General features: G+C 40.6%; 1 protein-coding gene across 14 annotated transcripts in view; it reads left to right on the top strand.

The window, feature by feature from the left end:
- The window catches only part of MYBPC1 (myosin binding protein C1), an 83,376-nt gene that overhangs the window by 6,638 nt on the left and 55,138 nt on the right, over positions 1 to 21,600 (top strand). For 9 of the 14 annotated variants that reach the window (XM_087868822.1, XM_087868819.1, XM_087868820.1 and 6 more), the window contains exons 2-5: positions 10,101 to 10,205; positions 12,391 to 12,432; positions 20,221 to 20,259; positions 20,766 to 20,801. In XM_087868822.1, coding sequence (XP_087724948.1) covers positions 10,101 to 10,205; positions 12,391 to 12,432; positions 20,221 to 20,259; positions 20,766 to 20,801 — 222 coding nt within the window. The remainder of the gene's footprint in view (positions 1 to 10,100; positions 10,206 to 12,390; positions 12,433 to 20,220; positions 20,260 to 20,765; positions 20,802 to 21,600) is intronic. The other 5 variants (XM_045779663.2, XM_045779660.2, XM_045779657.2 and 2 more) reach the window with 1 other exon arrangement.

Here is a 21,600-nt window from a genome sequence, read left to right as displayed (position 1 = left end):
CTCATTAGGTCTTTACAAGGAGGAAATAAATAAGTTAAAAGGCTCAGAACAGGACCTAGCACAAAGAAACTTAAGTATTTTCCTCCTAAAACAGCAAACTCAGAATGTAGCATAAGGTGTTAAATGCCTTCCTCTTCCCATAAACTTTGAAGGCATTTCCATCAACCCGTAACAACCACTGTAAGGTCCCTAACAACGCCTGCTCCTCTCCTTAATATTTATTTAATAAATATTGTCAATATTTAGAATACATTCCCAAACAGTTGCTATTATCCTAGCCATCATCACCACCACCACGAGTATTTCCCTTTCTTACTCGTGAATCATCTTAGCTTTCACCCACAGAAGCCCAGATCAAATAAGAGGTCTGTATCCCAGAGCCTCTGTTGTATTCCCACTGAACTATGCCATGTCCAGTTGGGGTCTCCAGTTGTTAAACAGATGAAGATAACCAGTTGTTTCTTCACTGTTGCATTGTGGGAGCGTGGCCTTTCCCACTTAGATGAAAGAGTCACCCTGCACAGTTGAACATGTAACTATATCCACCCCCAAAGGTCGAAAGGCTTGGGTTTGTGGAACATTAAGATTTCTCTCCCCACCAGGGGTGCTTTTAGCAGGTGGGCTCTTCCTCAGGTCTGAATATTTCTGGGATATCCACATAAAGAACTCTCCATGACCACATATGGGTATGATTGATTGAGTGCCACTGTGTTTACTGCTGTGGAATTTTATTTTTATGACCCCACCTGGCAGCAGGCCTGTCCTTCCTCTATTTTTAAAAAGTCACCCAATGTGAGGCCCAGCAATGCCTTGGGACAAGGCCTTTGGGGGATTTATCTGATAACCATATAACCACATAAGAGTGGTGTGATTGTGGTGATGGTCTGCCCAGGTACAGACCCCCAGGAGAGGCATAATAAGGGACTAAAAGGGGAAATTGTTAACAATTTGAATCACTTTTGCAATAATTTCCTTGTGGCCTGTGCTAAATGTTTAAACTTTTTCAATTTGAGTAAAGATTTTCCTATACCACCACCCCCATCTATGCCACTCCAACCCCTGTTTGATTCTTAATTTAAAATATGGCAGGGATAATACAAAAGAGACAGCTCATCAGATCTTAGCAAAAGACCGCATTTTAATCCAGCCCCCTGTTAATAGTGAGAAGCTATCTGTTGCTATTCAATACTAACTATATTTTAATCCTCTTCCTGTGTGGAATGACATCTGGAAGTTGAAACGTGTAATTAGAAAGACATAAGAACACTTTGACTAGGAGGGGGAAAAAATCCTGTGGGTTCAGGGAAATTCCATCAAACTGAATAATGAGTCATTGAAAATTTGCATACTTGATGCACAATTAGACTTCCTCTCTTCAGAACATTAGAATACGGTCTGGCAATATTTAGCCACAGTAAATGAATATGGACTTAATTGACTGAAGCATTCTGAAACAGCTGGTTTCCTTGGATATCTAAGAGTTTATTTTGCTCTTGAACCTTATTATTTCAACCAATTCGGATAGAAACATACCGAAAATATAACCTATTACTCCTTGCATTTAAAAACAAAGGACAGTTGCATGTAACTCTACTATGTCTTAAATTATAAATGTCAGTCAGTGTACCACGTGATATCCTAAGAGCCCAAATTATTTTGCTTTTGTATTAAATGGGCTCATATTACTTGTATTTTGAATTTGTGTCCAGTTTTTCATACCTCTCTTGTTTCATGCCTTGCTACAAGCCCGCTGTCTTCTTTTATTATTCTTGTCAGTCAGTATGTGAAGCTGTCCTCTCTTTTCTTTGTTGTTTGCTGTGGACCCAGGGCCAGGTCTTTAATCCCCCTGAGTGGGGCTGCACTGTGGAGTGAACATGGGGCACCTGTGGCATCCTGTTTAAGGAGGCGCTCACTCTCAGGGTCCTGCAAGTGCTGGATTGGCACTTGTGAGTCAGTGCTTCCTTAAATCTAGCCCCCCCCCCCACCTGCCTCACCTTAGTCCCAGTTCCCAGGCTTGCTGAGGACCCCAGTGGGCTCTCTTGTGAGTGAAGCACTTGCCCTCTGAGTGCACAAGGCTTGAGGAGCTTGAGACAAATCCATTTTGCATTTTGGAGACCCTTCTAAATTGACTGGTCAGCAGCTATTATCTGGACAAGTGAGGTTGCTAGATAGCTGAATTCTGAGTAGGGGACGTGGTACTAAACAATATTGCCCTTTTGTCTCTAGTACTGTACACAAAGGAAAATAAGTTACATTTCAGCCCACCAAATCAGTTGATGATTTTTATTTTGACTGCTTCACTCATCCTAGCAATCAAGGCTACAGATTTTTCCTAAATGAGGCATATGACGTGAGTTTTTTTTTTTTAAGCGCACAGACTCAAAATAATTTTTTAGGAAGATTTACCACAAATTCTAAATGTTTCTCAAACTTTTTGGTCTCAGATACATTGGCACTTAACAATTATTGAGAAACTAAAATGCTTTTGTTTACACACATTAGATCAGTCAATATTTACTATATTAGAAATTACAACTGAGCTCTAGAGGACCCCAGACCATACTTTAGGAATCACTATTATAAATCAGTAAAGAATTGCCTCTAAAAAATGTCTAATTCCCTAAACCCCAGGGCATAAGATATCCATGCCCACAGCCTATAATGAATAGAATAGGGGACAAATTAAGGATATAACTGTGAAAATGTTACATTAAACACTTATTTATGTCCAAAATCTAGATTCCATTGCATAAGGAATATGACCAGTACAAATGCATTGTCATTGTGTTTGCTGATATTTTTGGTGACACTTATAATTCATATAACCAAAACTTCTCTAAGCATTATTAACATCTCCATGCAAATAATATTAAAGCAGTTTCCATTGTGCTGGGCATATGAGGTCTAGGCTGCAACATGTACACAGTGCCAAACCCCACTATCAACAGGGGATATGCCAGACAGTGTTTAGCCCATTTAACCTAAGAAGAAACATAATTATGCTATGCTCCCAAAAGTAACAAAACCAGGGGTTGCCCAGATACAGCTTCATCCACCACAATGTTTACAATATATAAAGCATTCACGTAGTTTATTTCAAACCAACAGTGCAACTTTGAGAATAAATAATAGTTAGGAATAACATAACAGTCTTCTGCACACCAAATTACCAAAGCATGGTTTTAGCACACTTCTTTCATCCCAAAAAAGAGACAAAAAGAAAGCCACAAAAATGACCTATAAACCTACTGCTCAGTGATAACAACCGTTATTGCATGTTCTTCCTGTCTTTTCCATGCCTATACAACATATCCATATCCGTGCTAGCAAAAGCCTAAATTACATTGCACCTGAGGGCCCATAAAATATTTTTAAGTCAGTCAAACAATGTATTAGATGAGCCTGTGAGCCCATGGGAAGGAGAGAGCTGGGAGGTTTATATCATTTTGGTGTGGAGACACATACAAAGAGAGAGGCAGGTTAATTAATACCCCCTAAAACTGAAGATCTTTTTTCCCCCTCCAATTTACTGACCATGGAACCCTTGATCGTGGAAAATAGGAATGGACTGCATCAGAGAAAGCCAAACCATCTATGGAGTTACTGGGTTCCTGGTCTTCCAGCCCAGCCCCGAGGCCACATATGGGCTGTGTTTACTAGCTGCCACCAGCGCCCGTCAGTTAGAACGGCCTGGCACTCACGGTGCAGGCATGCCATTGGCGGCATACCTGTGCTTTTTACAGTAGGTGGTCATAGGAAAAATCCACCATAAATAGATCAAGCCCTTTGAACGTGTTTCAGGGTTGCAGAGGGAGAGAAAGTCTATATCTGTGAACTAGAAAGGATCAAAGAACAGCCGTCCTTGCCTATGGAGGAAAGAGGTAGCTTTAGTTGCTCGTTCAGAATCTAGTTAGTTTTAATGTTGTCCATAAAAATATTTCCTTGGGCTTATTATTTTCTGGGTTTCTGAGTTTCTTCCTTTTATTAAGAAGTTTAAAGCAGCAACTTATATATACTTTAATCCATCCTGTCTGTGTGTTTCCTGATCAAGACCATGGCGGAGGATGAAAGAGGGACATAAAAATCTGACTTCATTCATCTGGCAGAAAAGTCCTGCAAAAGTTGCCTTTGGGTTTTTGAATAAGCAGAAGCATAGCAGGACCTCCCTTCAATAAATAACCTTTTGCTCTAAATCTAAAGATGGAGGGAGCTTCCCAAGGCCAGGTGCCTCCTGAGAGTTTGGACAGGGCTGAGCTAGTCGACAGTGCAGTTGGCGTGGCTGATTGAGTGTTATTTGCTAAGAAATGCAGCCCAGATTTGAAAAGGGGAATTCCTTAGAAAGGCAAGGGTTGTGTCTGCAACGAGGGCCAAAACTCTAGCCTATTTGCTCTCCTGCCCTTGGTAAGAAATGATGGGGTGGGGCGAGTGCCTCGCAACATTCAGCCGGCAGAAGGGTCGCCAATGGGAGACATAGTGTTCCCTGCGGGTAACGCAGATGAAGAAAGCTGCCCTTGGAGTGCCAGCGGATGGTTCTTGATTTCTTGGCAGCGAGGAGAAGGGGCTTTTGTGCGGGTAGGAACAGCCTGCCAGTCAACTATATTTATAGAACACCTGCTGTGCAGAATTTGAAAAGGAGGAGGAGACAGGCCTTGTCCTCAAGAAGCTTGTGATCGGAGAGAAGTCCCCATGTACTGTAAACCCTTTATCATTCACAATCGCGTTTGAAATGGGACAGGAATGGGTGATATTTAGGGCATAGTCCGAGCCTACTTACTCAAAGTGCGGGGTGTGGACTGGCAGCATCAGTATCACCTGGGAGCCTGTTAGAAATGCAGAGACTTGAATCCTGCCACAGACCCCCAGAATCAGACTCTGCACTTGAACAAATCCCTGGGTGATTCATGGGTGCGCAGCAATTTCAGAAGCACTGGATGAACTGTGGATGTTGTGAGTCTCAAATGTTTTGAGAGTGCAAAGCCACCTGGTTTGGTAACTAACTTGATAGAAAGAGCAGTTAAGGGGCGCCTGGGTGGCACAGCGGTTAAGTGTCTGCCTTCGGCTCAGGGCGTGATCCCAGAGTGCTGGGATCGAGCCCCACATCAGGCTCTTCCGCTAGGAGCCTGCTTCTTCCTCTCCCACTCCCCCTGCTTGTGTTCCCTCTCTCGCTGGCTGTCTCTTTCTCTGTCAAGTAAATAAATAAAATCTTTAAAAAAAAAAAAAAAAAAGAAAGAGCAGTTAATTTAATTGTGAGTTTCTTCTTTTTTTTAATTAAAAAAATGTTAAGTAATCTCTACACCCAACGTGGGGTTTGAACTCTCAACCCCAAGATCAAGAGTTGCATGCCCCACTGACTGAGCGAGCCAGGCACCCCAACCTGTGAGCTTCTTAAACACAGGCATCTCATCTTATAAATGCCCACTCTTGTGAGATTTATGATGGATTTATGCTCAATGAATTCTGGCTGCCTGGGTCCTTCTTCCTACGGTACTCATTCAGTGGGTACTGTGGAAGTCGCTGTGAATGAATCATTGTTACAGAGGCAGCTAATGAATCAGGGGAACATGCAAATGGTTCTTAGAGGTGTGGGCGAAGCTGGGCCTGGCCGAAACTGTCAGCTACAAAAGATGCCTTGGAGTAAGAGAGATGCACGAACAGTTCCTTTAAGGCAAAAGGAAATGCCTTGGGGTCCTGAGACAGACCTGCAATTGTGCATTTTCTGTCTCGTTCCTTTCATGCTTGGCCTTTACCACTCCAGGTTCCCCATTTCTCCAGGTTGAGGACAGCTGGAATTCTTTATTTCAAATGCCTTGAAAACTATTGAGAGTTCATCTTCTTATCCTTTCTGTTGTACCAGGATTTACTGATTGGTCAATTTATCTACATTGTACAGACTCTGCCGTATATGTAAATTTCATCAAAACTCAATCCTTACCTCCATTTTACAGTAGGAGAGCGAGGGGCCTACCTCCTCCACTTCCTCGGCCCCCACCCCGATTCCAACCATGTTCTAACATGATGCAGCCACAGACCTAGAAATAAGGCAAATCCCTAGCGAGTGCCATGTGTGGAAAGACAGGAATGTTGTTCTCACAGGTGTGTCAGAGTAAAATTATGACCATAATGACGATAACCATAAAAAGAGAATAAAGTGTATATGGCGTCTACCACATCCCTGCTTCCAAAGGAATTCATCTGTTTCTGCCAACAACTCTTAAGATAGATTATGCTATTATTTCCACTGCATAGAAGAGGAACTTGAGGCACATTCCACTCCTACAGATGGGACAGCATCCACAGGAGGTTATGTGGCCATGGCAGTAAGACCAACCAATTCACCGGGAAAAATGGAGTATGAAAGCTGAGGAGCGAAGTGCGGCCCCATGTGGCAAAGCCCAGATTCCGAGTCAGGCAGAGCCTGAGCCTGGCTTCACCCTTTCATGGGCTGTGAGACCTCGAAGGGCCTCACTTCCCATCTGCAAAATGCAGATAATTAAAGCACTGATTTCAGAGAGTACTAAGGATGATGAGAACTAACACAGTAACACACTGCGTCCTTCATGCAATGGGTGCGTATAAGTAGTTGTTCCCTATTTATTCCTCCACTGGCTATAAAGTAACAAGGTTTCTATGATTTTTAAGAAGGAAGAGTTCTGGCTCTGCCTCCATACTAGGCAGGCATGCATTTTCCTACTTCTGCTTCCTGCAAACATTCTGAAAATATCAGCATTAATATCCTATAATATTTCTGTAGTTCTGACTATAATACAGCTGACTGTTAATGATTGAAGTTCTGTGGATTTGTTGGAAGTTGAGCTAAGCCCTTTAAATTCTTGTTTAGTTTTGATTTTGGGGCTTTTACATAGAACGCTGGGGCTACAAACACCATGGAAATGGAAAATTCACATACAGAACACATTTACGGTTTTGGTACCCAAAATATTCTCTTTTATTTATTTGATTAGATTTCACCCCTGGCCTTACTTCCAAAACTGGGATTTTATTTTATTTTTTTTAAGATTTTATTTATTTATTCGACAGAGATAGAGACAGCCGGCGAGAGAGGGAACACAAGCAGAGGGAGTGGGAGAGGAAGAAGCAGGCTCATAGCGGAGGAGCCTGATGTGGGGCTCGATCCCATAACGCCAGGATCACGCCCTGAGCCGAAGGCAGACGCTTAACCGTTGTGCCACCCAGGCGCCCCCAAAAATGGGATTTTAAGTAACCACAGTGTCCCTTACAAAAATGGGCTTTTGTTTACATAGATGCTGAGAAAGCATGGCCAATGTGATAGTCACTATCACCAATGAAGCCCTTTGAATTCTTTTTTATCAATTCACTATGCATTTAATGTGTTTCCAACAACAAAATTAAGTATTAGGGAGATAAGAAAGGAAATGAAAGATCCCTGTCCTTGTTCAGTTGGGAGGGAAAAGAAATAAAGATACACTGAGACAAATGGAAAATAATTTTAGAATAATTAGTGAATAAAGAGTATATTATCATATGGTCCAGAATGCCAAGAGAATAAGGGAAGGGAACAGAAGGGAAAATTAGCTTTGGGAATCCTCAGAGAAATAACAAAAAGATAGACCAAGACTGACAAAATAACAGTAGTAGTTATTGCTGTAAATTATAGAGCTCTATTACATGCAGGAACTGTGCTTACACTTTACCTAGCTTAGCACCTTGTTGTTATCTCACAGATGAGGACACCAAGGCTGACAGAGATTGAGGAATTGCCCAGATTACACAACTAATTAGGTGTAGAGTCGGATTCCAACTGAGGCCTACCTGACACAAACACATGCAGAGGATAGACAAAAGGTCTGTTGGGGAGAAGCTAATGGCTCTTCTCAGTGGTGGAAAGGTCAGAAGTGGAAAAGAGAAACAGCTGTAAAACAAAGGGGGCCCCCAGGGGTGCGCTCAGGGGAGGGAAGGAGGAAGTGCCCACTGGCAATGGCTTTGAATGCAAACCAAAAGAGTGTAGACCTAACCAAATAGATAACAGAGACCCTCTCTGGTAGAATAACAGGATGAAACACAGTTGTGGCATTAAGTAATCCTTGCAGCTGTGGGAAAAAGAGGCTGGAGGGCAGAGAAACTTGTCTGCGGGGAAAGCCAGGAAGAGGTCCTCGGGCATTAGGCAACAAGGACCCTGTCCAAAAGATAGTATGCCAAAGAAGTTGGCTTCTTGCTCTCTGTATTCTGATATCCGTGTGCTGTAACAACTCACCCAAAGCCAAGGGGTCAACATTAGATTTCCATTTCTGCACTCAGATCTCCGAAAATAAAATGCTTTGGCCGAGGGTTTTGTCTTCTGGTTGACGCTGGCACTATGGATCCTTTCCATGACGTGGTGAAGAAACTAAAGCATTTCCCTCGATGCCATCCAAGGGACATTTGTTTCACCGTATCTTCAAACTACATTGCACCCTGCCACGTTACCTTCTGCCATAAGGTTATATGTTTTCTCTCCTTTGGTTTTATATTTTTCTCACTCTTCAGTAAATAGTAATGGTTATCTGAATGAAAATAGGGTTTCAGTGTTTGTTTTTTTTTTTAATTTGGAGTTTATACCCAGCACACACACAAAAATTAGTGATGGAAGGAGACATTGCGGCATCCTGACAGCCCTGCGTTGCTCCTTTCTTGATTTCATTTGGGGTGCAGTCCATTCTTCCTTCTATGTTCATTCCAGCCTGCCTAGACTACACACAGTGATGACCTTTGGGCTAAACTGTTTGTTGAGAGCTATTTTCCTCTTTGCTTGGAAAGAGCCAGTTGTAGGGAAAATAAGTAGAAAATCCTGGATCTGGACAAAGACAAAGCTCCTGGGATCCCACATGTGCTTGTAATACGAAAACGTTTCTTTGATATTTATTTATCAAGCAGAAAATAAGTTTAAAAGAGATTACCTTCATTAACTGCCACTTCCTGCCCTGGAGTAGGAGAAGCTGATTCACGCACATGGCACTAATTCCCAGTTCAGGGAATCCGTGGGGATTCAACAGGGGAAATTCCATGCCTTTTGGTCATGGGATATGCCTTTAGCTGCTTGGACATAGTATATTCTTTAATAGAAGTTTCTTTCATAGAGTTCACTGCCAGACTGCTCCGTAATTCTGGATATTCAAAGCCAGGTGTAAACCTCAAAATGAAAGCTGTCAAAAATTTGGATAAATGTAGGTAGAAATCTCCTCCACGGGGTGTCTGGGTGGTTCCGTCGGTTAAGCTTCCAACTCTTGATTTCGGCTCAGGTCATGATCTCAGGGTCCTGACATGGAGCCCTAGGTCGGGCTCTGTGCTGGGCATGGAGCCTGCTGGAGATTCCCTCTCTCCTTCTCCCTCTGCCCCTCCCCTCACCCTTGCACTCTTGCTCTCTCTCAAATAAATAAATAGAAAATAAAATGTTTTTAAAAAGGAAAGAAAGAAATCTACTCCAGGTATGTGCACTCCCAGAAATGACTGGGAGAGGGGTTGATTCCGTTTCCCAATGAGCAGTGGTTTGCCTCCAGATAAAAGGAAACTCTGCAGAGCCCGAGTGTCTCATCAGCATTCGGGAAGTATGTCTCATGGGCAGGATGATGTCAGAGATGCTGCCATGTCCTCGCTCTCTGGGGAAAGCGGGCTCTCGCTTACCCGGCACCACCCTCACCTTAGGCTCTACAGGACGTGAGGACTTCAGTCCGTAAGGGACACGCATGCCACTCATTGTGTCTCACTTCATCCTCTTTGCAACCTATGCATTTGGGATAGGTGTCATGTCCACTTTTCCAGAAAAGGAAAGCAGGCTCAGTGCCATTAAAACCCTGCCGCCTGAGGGGATAACTAATTGGCAAGGACACCCCAGATCCCCATTTTACCTGTGCTCTGTCCATCAGTATACCATGGAAATCTATAGAATCCCATTTCGATCCTCACCTCACACCATACACCAAAAGGCAGTGTGTCTTGGCCGTAGGTTGATGCTTTTCCTGCTCCATCCCTCTTGTCAGTACAGGTGAGTTGGCCGCCTGGAGTTGAGTGCAGTGTTAAAACGCAGAATAGCGTTTGTCTGTGAGAAGTGAGACTAACTCTTCCATTATTCTTTTCATTTCTAGAAAATGAAGTGTCTGCCCCAGCCCCAGCCCCAGCTCCAGCCCCAGCCCCAGCTCCAGCCCCAGCCCCAGCTCCAGCTCCAGCCCCAGCTCCAGCCCCAGCTCCAGGTGAGTAAAAACACAGCTTCATGTGTTTGGGCCGCAAATACAGAACGTCCATCCCAGCATGATCTGGATGCCCCTGAAGCTGTGAGTGTTAACCTAACTCCTGTGGAGAAGTGGGATGACCACACTCGTCCTAAGTTTATAATAGTAATAACGGTAGTAGTAATCATAATAATGCATTGTGTTTATATAGCCCTCTCATGTTAACTGATTTGGATGGCATGTCATACACTTAGGAAACCCTTCTAGCGATGCCAAAGTTGGTGCTGTGCCCGTGTTTTATTGTTGTAGAGCCTGAGCCTCCAAGGGGATGAGGGATTTGCAACACGTTTTCACACAGAGCAAAGGCAGACAAAGCCCACATCTTTCCGGTGAGAGTAGGGAACGCATTCCAGCTCAGTCCTGGAAGACAAGCAGCCCCCTGCCCACTTGAGCACATTATGTCACCAGCAAGCACCTGGAGACACAGTTCCCAGGACCCTTTGGGGCCTTCTGAGGCACCACTCCTCCAGTTCTTAGTACCCTGTTGTCCTCCAAGTGGCAACAAAAAAACAAGGAGTAAAGAGTCGCAGGGAACTCCTCGATGGGACAGGGGACCGCTCAGCGACAGTGGGCATTACTACTTCACACAACAGGCGGAGCCCGCTTTTGCGTTCACACAGACCTAAGCAAGAGAACAGGGTTGGAACTCTAAGCAGAAAACATTTCCCTGGATTCTGTTTGCTGACAACCAAGTAGAAGATAAAATACAGCTTGGAGAACACCCCAGGATAATACAACCACCATATTGAAACACAGGGCAATACTAGGAGAGCCTCACGAGGCCGCCTGTGATTTAATGCAGGTTTCTTGAATGGCCAATATGGTGTGAAGGAAAGGGGTGAGAGGTCACTGTAGACCACAGCCTAGGTGAAAGCAGAAACTGCCAGCCTCAGTTGCTGGTGATCTTTTTGCACAGACATTTATGAGGTGATGATGAAGCTCTTCCATTCTGGAGGTCAGTTTCAGGAGGGCACTTGGAGAAATCTGTTCACAGGACCCCCTTTGTGCAGCTGAGAATACTAGACGTACACGCTCAAATCCCTTACACAGTATAGAAGAATATTGCTACGTGTCAAAATGAAGGAACGAGGCTCAGTGCCATGTGAGTTCAAACAGGGACATGCTCGGTTAAGTTTTCTTTTAGCCAGTATAGATGTGTGACATTCTTCTTAGGATGTTCTTCTTTGGTATGTTTTCCCTTTGCACATACCAATTTATTTTTGACAATATTGAGTACACCGAGAACCTGCAGGCCATTATAGACATAACCTTTCCCTTCTGTTCTTCAGATCAGTTGCTGTCCCTGGGCCACTCTCAAGTTTCCCTTAGTATGCCATAGGCCTATTTCATATTCATGGTATAATACTGACCTACTGTGGCTAAAACAAGTCTGCTCCCGAACTCTGCTAAAATAGTTATTAGTTAAGTGAGATTCAGATCTCTGTTCACCAATCCAAGAAAGAGAGAGAATTCATGCTTAAAACAATTATTTCCTTCTATATCACAAGTCAGATACCATTTGCAAGTATCTAAGTTAACATGATTCTGGGCAGAGAGAAGCAAGCTAGATGGTCTGTCTCAGCTGATGAACTTGGATGTTACTGTTCTCGGGTTGCGTTTATTGCTACTCAACTCAACCTAGAAGATTAGTACGTGCACCAAAATATTTTCCTTGAAACTACTGTACAATTACAGATTTTTTACCCTGACTCATTACTATAATATTATCGGGAAGTCCAAACAATGGGAATCATTACACGGGTCAAGCTCCCTTAAAAAGTCAGTCCCTTTTGGGGTCTAAAATGAAGTGACCCATATTTTATATTCAACTTCCACCAGCATGTTCAACGTAGTCCCAGCATAGCTAAGTATATTTTAACAAAGTCTCTACCGCACGTTTCTACATACACTTTTTCCAAAGTGATCAGATTTATTCATTGCTTTTATTAAAAGTTTAATGTGATTCTACATGATCATTCCCAACTTCATGACTCCTGTATAGCATAATAAATAAACATGTAACATCATTTATGATCTCTTCCGTTGTCATTCATTTCTTCTCTCCCACCCTCCACCCATAGCTCATCACACAATAAAATGCTTTCTTTAAGACACTTTTAAAAATGTGGTTGTACTTTCCACACAGAACTGAAAAAAGAGAAGGAGGCCGGAACTACACCAGCAAAAGGTGAGTTGGAGGAAGGGAAGATGAGGCTGAATTCAACAAAATTAGAAGCAGAGAGAGGTCAGTAATGATTGTCATGGTGGTCCCATAGAACGTCTCTGCATTACCTTTCATCAGCGTGGTTTAGAGTTCTTCTTTTGCGTCTTATCTGCATGACCAATTAGCATAATGAACGGATCCGTTTTCATGATAAACATTTCCAATAGAAAAACAACGATGATAAAAATATCACAAGCATTTGTTGAGATGCTGACAAATTAATTGGTAGTTTACAAGTTACGTGCATAGGAAGGAAAAGAGGTGTCTGGTCTTTTGGGGATGATGCCAATTTGGGAAGTTATTTGAATTACACATAATTTTTTAAAAAACGACCTGTTTCTGTGTTACTGTGTGAACGGTTCCAGGTTTCACTAGTAATTTTGAAGGCTAGCGTCTCATTTCGTAGCACTATGTATTTACATAGACTTATATAATGGTGTGTACATATTGACAGTACAACCTTAAGCACACATCATGTTGCTCCTTATTGAATTGGAAACTCATTTATCACTATAATATTATTCTATTTTTACTTTATATGGAGATATTCCAGTCTGAGAAAATGAATAATCTTTATCATGTACTGCTGTGGATCCATGAAATATTCATTCCTTTGTTTCCCCATGGAGGAAGTCATTGACATTACTGACCAATTGTTCTAAGCTAAGGAGCATTACTCGTCCACAAAAGAAAGTTTTCACAGAGGTAGATTTGACAATTCTGCTTATGTGTTTGTATTGTTATTTTTAAGTGTTCGTATTTTATTTGTGAATTGAATCAGCTAGGTTAAATTTTGGAATAACCAATTATTTCCTGACTGCAATAAGATGTTTCCCTTTGTTTTGGATGCTACTCAAAATCATGCTAAGTATCTCTTTGTTCTTACTACGTCATATTTAATTACCTAATTCCTATGACATTATTGTCTCCTATAGGTTAGAAAAATACCTTTTTCTTTCTTTCAGTACACAAGACCTCTTTTCTTCAGCCAACTTGAACTTACACTCTCATAAATGAACACATAATGTTAGTGCACTCACTTTGTCCTTGACCTTCATTGGCTCCCATGGATAGTAACATGATTACTAATCCTGGCCATGTGGGCTACAATCTGAAGGTTATTTGCTTATGGAATGCAGACAGTGCAAACTCCTAGAACTCCTTCCATGAGATGGGTTCAAGGATGTTTAGACATCCTGGCTGAAGCTATTGTAACATTATTCTCTACAAGGCCAATGGCATACACCTCTGTTTCCAAATTTGGAAAGGCGGTTGGACTAGGCTCTAAGGCTCAACCAACAAAGTAGATGATATAATCCCAGAGGGCAAGCTGCCAGTGTTTAAACAAAGCCTGAGCATGACCCTTAATGTGAAAAGTCATCATACTATATTCGGATGCTTAAATGAGAAAATGGTTAAAATCAACTAGTCAACCAATCAATAAAAACTCTTTTCTATATGCAGAACACAGTATGATGAAATAGCAAGGCCAGATGACTAGGGAATCCTGAAATTAGCCTCACTTTTTCTGACATTTGCAGAAGTTAAGCAAGGCAGTGGCCACAGGCCCAGCCACATAAACCACCATGTTTATATTTGCTCTACAAGACTAGGAAGCAAATCAGTTTATGATACAAAGTGACATCCCTAAATAAAGAAAGTAGGTGGTTGGAAGTTATTTCCTAATACACAGTCCTCTTCGACTATTACTCATTTTCACCAAGGACAGGGAAATTTCAAAGAAAGTGCTTAATTAAAAGGTGGACACAGTTCACAGCTATATATATTTCCCTGGCTGAGAAAGAGGGCTTGCTTGAGCATAAACGAGATGGACAGGTGCAGCAAGGCCTGTTCTGCAGCCTTGACCAGAGTGTCCCTCCCTGCCCTTCACCCTCCCCCAGCCCTCAGTCCATCTCATTGTTCTTTAACCAGTCAATTCAGGTTCCACTCCTCTGTGCAGCTTCCGCCTGACTGTCTTAGCTCACTTTCATCTGCCCTTCCTCCTCCTGATTTCTCTTGGACCTATTGCCTCTGGTGCTAAATCACTCTTTTCTCCACTTAATCACGTATTAGTGGTTCCCTCCTTTCCCTAACAGGCTGTACATTTTCTGACAGTCAGGCACCATGTCTTACCACGTCTTTGGTCCCCTTAGCTTATTTCTTCCAGTGTTTGGCAGAGATCTCCTAATAAATCTCCTAATAAATCTCCTAATAAATACTTGTAGAATGAACGATTGCATTTCCAGGTGGGCTTAGCTGTTGATCATATAGACAGTGATCATCTGCATAGATTTGTATTTCCATTTACCATGTTTGCTGCACATGAGTATGAATACCCCATGCATACTCTTCGTCATGAGATTGAGGATGGGCCACTGGTGCTGTGTATTCTGAGTGTTCTTCCTCAGAACAGAAGGATGATTTTTACTGTAAGGCCAACTCACTTCAAACTATTGAAAATGGTCAGGCCTGGATATTAGTACATTTTCAGCGCCTTAATTAGTCCTCTGTCGAATTAGCTGAAGTATATTCAATTAATAGCTCTAAGACTGTCACTAGCAAGAACATTATTCACAGAAGTGTAGACTTAATATTTTTCTCAGATTACCTGAATCTCTCTGCAACAATCTGGAAATGTTCTAAAAAAAATTTTAGATGCAGAATGTTGTTTGGTTCCTATATCAATCTTATAAGTAGTGTTTGTGGTTAGATTTGCCAAATTTTTCACATTTACTAAGGGTCTCTATCTGGGAAATAGCTGATTTCCCAGGAAGGGGTTTTCATATATGTTTTTTAATTTGCTTCCTTGCCTGTGGTGTTGTCCATGCAGCTACCCTGCTCCCTACCACTTCCAAATTTGTCATGGAATTGAAACAATAGAGATGACGATCTAGAAATATGTGTAACCAAACAGCAATACCAGAAATTAGATGCACAAATCCCTTTTAGAGTAATCATACTGGGAATCAATGTCCTCATAAAAACAATGCTGCCATGGCTTAGAATTCATCCATAATAATACAGGTGGCAAATCAATGGAGTACTTAGTATTGGTTCTTCTTTTGTATATGCTCAGGGGGACCAAAAATCTGTCTTTTATTCTAATGTCCATTTATTCAGCAAGTTTTCACTATGTGTTGGCTCTGTGCCAGGCACGGGTCTGGCTGCTGGGTCCTGTGGTCCCGGAACCAACCTTAGGGAGCTTTGGAGGGGAGAGCGACCATCAGCAGAGGACAGTTTTGGAAGCAGACAATTGTCACGGAGGGCCATGTGTAGAGAATAATGTGGGTGATCAAGTGGGATCATACTTCTTTTGGTCGGCCAACCTTGGTACATGTGAACACAGGGTAATGAGACTGGGTCTCTTCTCTACCTTAACAATTGACCTTAAAGGAAGTTCAAAACTGGTCTTGGGAGTGGTTCCAGATGTGTCAGAGCATTAGAATCAGAGACTACTTTGAAGAGCAGTATTCATTTAAATGCCTAACGTCTGACATTTAAAAACCATTTTTTTGCTTTTGCATCTTCATAGTTTATAATCTCCATATTTCGGTAAGCCCAACTGGGATATTTACTGCTTCTTTTTATTTTTCTTCCAGAAAAATATTTGGTTTTGGTAATCACTGCAAGTGAATAAAGACTTATTTTCTTTTTCCAGGCATTAACATTAATATCACCACATAAACTATCATGAATGAACCATATGCATATTAAAGATCTCACATAACTTGAGATGAAGAATCTTTCATTTGGCATAAAAGTGGTTGGCAGATGAGGAAGTGAATCAGCAGAATTTCCAGCAAGTTTTCTCCTAAATGATATGAAAATTTTTAAATTAAAAGAATGATTAATTTTTTTTTTCTTCATTTAGATCCCTTTTCTGCAATAGCATTATTCTGGTGCTTTTTACTCACGTGCTAAAATTTTTTTGTGCAGTTTTGCCTTTAGGTATCAGACAACCAACCATCGAATGGACTTTCTTTATGCTTTCTAATTACATTGCTTCTTTGTAATGATCTTTGTTAAAAGCTAACGTTACCATACTTTTCAATTCTGGGACACAACCATTATAAGTTGCAACATTGATTTAATAGATTTGGAGGAGAAAAAAACTCATCAAATATATGTATTTACTGTAGGATGAATCCTGATTTTAGAAGCATCAGGGTGTGAAGGCATGAGCTTTTTCATTTAGAAAGTATGATAAGTTAATCAAATGCATCCAAACATGATGAATTCATGTTAGTGTTGATGCTCTCGGCTTCTATACGTGGTTGTTGCTGCTGTTGTTATTTTGGTCGTGGGAGCCAACGTTTTCCACAACTGATTTCTCTGCTTGAGGATTTAGAACTCGGTCACAGTCAAACAAGGTATTATATCAGCAGTTAAGTGAGGTTTGTTGAGAGTCACATATATTTTAATTTTATGTACTTTTTGGTCTTTTCAAAAATCTTTTTAAAAAATCTCATCAATTGTCCCAAGTTTGTGTGACTTAAAAATTAATTTAGAAAGGCAACTTAAATCAACCGTAGGTAGTAACTATTTTATGCCAAAGAGAGTAAGTAGAATCGTAAGAATCTACGATTCGAAAAAGTTCTACTGTCTCTGCAGTTCTGTCCCTGCATTCCAGATTTCATGTGTGCCTACCCCCACTAAAATCCCAGGCTTGTAATATGAGACTGAGTTTCTTCTCTACTTTCCAGGCCTTCTTCTCTGGGAACTTCAGCTATTTCAAGAATCATTTTTATGGTTTTACAAATGCTATTTTCCCGTGACTTAAAGACAAGTAAAATTCTGCTTCGGTAAATTTCCCTTCCATGAGCTAGAGGAGAGAATTGCTGCTCTGGTCTGTGGTCTTCAGATATGCTATAGTCTAAGGAGCCAAAAACAGATGTTTTTCATCATCACGGTAGTCACTTGTAAATAGAAAGAAAGAAAATATGACTCACATATTGTATTTTGTGCTTTGTTTTGTTTGAAAATATCCTTTGAATGATGCCATGCCTTTCATATATGTGTTGTTGAATTAGGCACAACCCAGAAGAGCTGGATATCCAGTTTCCCTTCTAGGAGTAGAACCGGTTTTCCCACAGTAAATAAGAACAATTAGGCCTTTCATTCTCATCCAATTCAACCAGATTCAAGCAGGCAACTTTTCCAGAATTTAAGGTCAGGATCCAACCCCTTAACTGTGTTTCCCAATCTAATGGGATGCTAGGACCAAAGCTACTTTTCAAAGGGACTCAAAAACTTTGCCGCTGGTCGATTATATTTTCTAGCGCTTCAGTCAATTTGAAAATGTACGTATGATGAATCGCCAATTGTGAAGTAGCTGCTGTTTGGAAGTACCGTTGGTCATCCAGAGTATCCTTTCATGATACCTTTGAAGCACTGCTTTAATCCGTGGTGACTTCCTAGTCTCAAATAATTGGAAATGTCCCTCCAAAAGTTTTTTTTTTTATTTTGTTTCAAGTTTTTATTTAAATTCCAGTTAGTTAACATACAGGGTAATATTGGTTTCACGAGTAGGGTTTAGTGATTCATCACTTCATCTAACACCCAGTGTCCTCACAATAAGGGCTCTCCTTAATGCCAGTCACCCAGCTCGCCCATCCCCGGCCCACCTCCCTCCGTCATTTAGTGGGCTCTGAAACTACTCCACCTGTCAAATTTTTGCTTAACAAGTGGATTCTCCTTTCATTTTAGTTTTATGAAGCTATGTAAATACTCTTCTCTCAACCATTTTGCATTCCAAACAATTAACTCAAGTCACTATGCGCCACGCTCAAAGCAGACAAGCGACCACAAAACCTGCCTAAAATGAAGTGTTCGTTTGACCCAAAATGGTTCTAGCGTCTACTTTACATATAATAAAGAAGCTGCGTTCTAGGATTTGGTTGAGGTTTAAAACTTCATTTTCAAGAATTCTGACAGGACTTGGAATCAAGATTCTTTTATGTATTTCAGTAAATAAAAGCCTTTGAATAGGTTACAAGAATAAAATACTAAATACTGAATTAAATGCGTGGCAAATAATATAGAAAAATCTCAAGATATTTTATTTTTGGTTATGTAAAATTATGATTATTTAACAGTGTTCTGGAATAGCTCAGACATAACTATACTTCCCCAAATGCATGATTTGGTGGAATGTAAATGGATATTCCAGGAGAAAAGGATAGAAAAATGAACAAAGTTTGGGTAAGACTAACTGCTGGGTCATTTTTTGGTCTCGACCCCTCAATGCCAGAGCCCATTAGCACACAGAAGCCTGTGTGATATGTTTTAGTCAGTGCACACCCATACAATACAGTAAAATACACGCATTTAACTTTATTTAGCTTAGCATTTTCCAAGCTTCTTTGACCCCAGAAAGTTTCCTCTGAAGAATCCCAAATCCCACAGTGTTCAAGGAATCCCCTCTTGGATTTCAAGATATGACATTAAGTTTCTTTACATATTACATCTGTGATTTTGTTGAAAAGTAATAAGACATATTCCTGGTTGGCAGTTTTAGAAAAGAAATTTCAGGCTAGTAAATAATCTTTGTAGTAAATATTTTAATAGATTATATAAAAATGTGCTATTTTACCTCTTGTCAGGAATTTTTTAAAGCATTTAAAAATGAACAGCTGTGGGGCGCCTGGGTAGCACAGAGGTTAAGCGTCTGCCTTCGGCTCAGGGCGTGATCCCGGCATTATGGGATCGAGCCCCACATCAGGCTCCTCCGCTATGAGCCTGCTTCTTCTTCTCCCACTCCCCCTGCTTGTGTTCCCTCTCTCGCTGGCTGTCTCTATCTCTGTCAAATAAATAAATAAAATCTTAAAAAAAAAAAAATGAACAGCTGTGTGCATGTGTTTTCTGTATCCTATTTTATATAGTCATATAGGTTTGTGTTTTGAAATTCACAACTATTCTAATATTTTAAGCACAAAGATTATTATTATTTACACTAACATTAATTTTTATGCTTTGGGAAAGGAGGAGCAGAGATTCAGATAACACCAAAAGCCTATTTAAGCATCTAAAATTATAAAGACACTTTGAAATTCAGACATTTTAGAAAAGGAGACTATTCAGTGCTTCTGCATATAAATACTCTAAGGCATATTTTGAATTTTACAAATGCGCTTTCATAAAGAGTGAAAAAATATACAGCATTGGCCAACAACAATATAATCATGGGAAAATGCTCTCAAAGTTCCTAAAATAAATATCGGTAAATTTAGCAAGTATGACGCGTTTATTTATCTTAGTTAACGTAGTCAATGTTGCCTTTTGTCTCCTAAATATAAAAGGGGAATTAATCACAAGGTTTTCAGGGGCAGAGGAGAATGAGTTCTCATTCCTTTATGCTTTTTTATGTCTGTATCCAAATGACTGAATTATGTCCGACACTGACTTCAGTTACAAAATAAAAACTTGAAAACACTTCTATTATTGACTTTGTCAAGGTTTGTTTTTTAGCATTAATTTTTTTCCTAACGTACAATCACGTGAAACATTTGCACAAAGTTTCATTTCTCAATTTCTACACTTTCACTGGATTTCTTTATTCTCTCACCCATTTACTTATTTTTCTCTTTGGTCTGAAATATTGAGTTTAATCTTTCAGGTACTGAGTCTTCTAAGGCTTACTCATCAGTTCAGTGTTTTGTGTGTTTTCTTCTCTTTTTCACCTTTCTCTTTTTGCAGGATACTCAGGACAGAGTCCTTTTCTTCTTGACTTTTTATTCCTATTTCTTGTTTCAGATGAAGAGGAAGCCTCCCCGCCTAGCGCCGTGCCTCCAGGTTAGGACGGTTCCAACTCTTTACCCCACATTGTAATTATTGTTAATTGACAGTAAAGAGAAAGAAAAGGAAGAGACCCTTGATAAGACAGTGTGCAGAACAGGGGCACCAGGTTTTGCCCCTGCCAACACCAGGGGGGGAAACCTTGGCTTTAATGGTGATTTTTATTTATTTATTTTTTTACGAAAAGAGAATTTCTTTGTGAAATAAGATTAGTAAATTTTAGGGACAAAAATGTTTGTCTCCTATTTCCAGCTATATACCCTTATCCTCCATGCTTCAGATATTTGAATTCTTTTATTTTATTATTGTTTCTTAAATATGACACATACTTTTTATAGACGCTTTCATAGTTGAAGCTGTACTGATTTTCCACCCAAGCTGACTCTAGTTCTTTCTCCCCATCATGAGGAGAGACGGGGCTTGGGGGAATCCAAGAAGGTTGAAGTCAGCTCTCCATTTTCACTCCTTGCCCTTGTATCATCCACATCACGCTTTCCTTTCAGGTGTGGGTAGTCGAGCCCTAGAAAGAAAAGATTCAGGTGAGCACTCGCCTGGAGTAAGGCGTCCCGACCCCATCCTAATATAGTCACTAATGACCTCATTTCTTGAAGCTGTTTTGATTCTAATCTTTGTTTTATTCCGTTTGTAGCTTTTTTTTCCCTAGCCTTCTTTCATTCCGTATCTTCTTACAAGAAAACTAATGTATTGAGAAAGAATTAATTTTGCATGACATCCACGCACACACGGATACAGGAACTTAACCACATACACCACGGATTTGTGGTTATTACAGCTATATCATTTTTAACATTTAGCAAATATACAGAGATTAAGAAACTGAAAATGTCCATTTTGGGGATGTGGTGAAGTTAGAGAATAATTCACATTTCCATAGGACTTTATTACATTTTATAAAAGCCTCCAAATACATCTTGTCGGCAATTACTAGAAGTCATTCAACAAATTTGTGTTGAGGGCCTCCTACAATCCTACGGTGGGCCTTATGGACCAGGCACTTTTGCAGGTACTTGTAGGTATAAAAAAGAAAAAAAGAAAAGCGATACAAGTTCCTGTCCTCGTGTTACAAATATGAGTGGCCACAATTCATTATACTGTGAATTTCACAGACATATACACACCCCAGCCCCCCCACATACACATAATCATGTGACTACATTGTATAACTTCATTGTGAAAATGATGACCTCCATGGATAGCATGATTGATACATGAAAACTAAAATAACTAAATCTTTCTTCTTTTCAAGAAACATTAACAGAGTTGGCACCCATGCATTTTTTTTTTTCCCAGTTACTAAGTGGCTAAAACTGAACTTCT

Source organism: Ursus americanus, chromosome 17 (assembly GCF_024610735.1).
Source record: "Ursus americanus isolate L20-20 chromosome 17, mUrsAme1.1.p, whole genome shotgun sequence".
NCBI classification, from domain to species: domain Eukaryota; kingdom Metazoa; phylum Chordata; class Mammalia; order Carnivora; family Ursidae; genus Ursus; species Ursus americanus.
The sequence above is the reverse complement of the archived record's forward strand: the minus strand, read 5'-3'. Positions and strand labels throughout refer to the sequence as shown.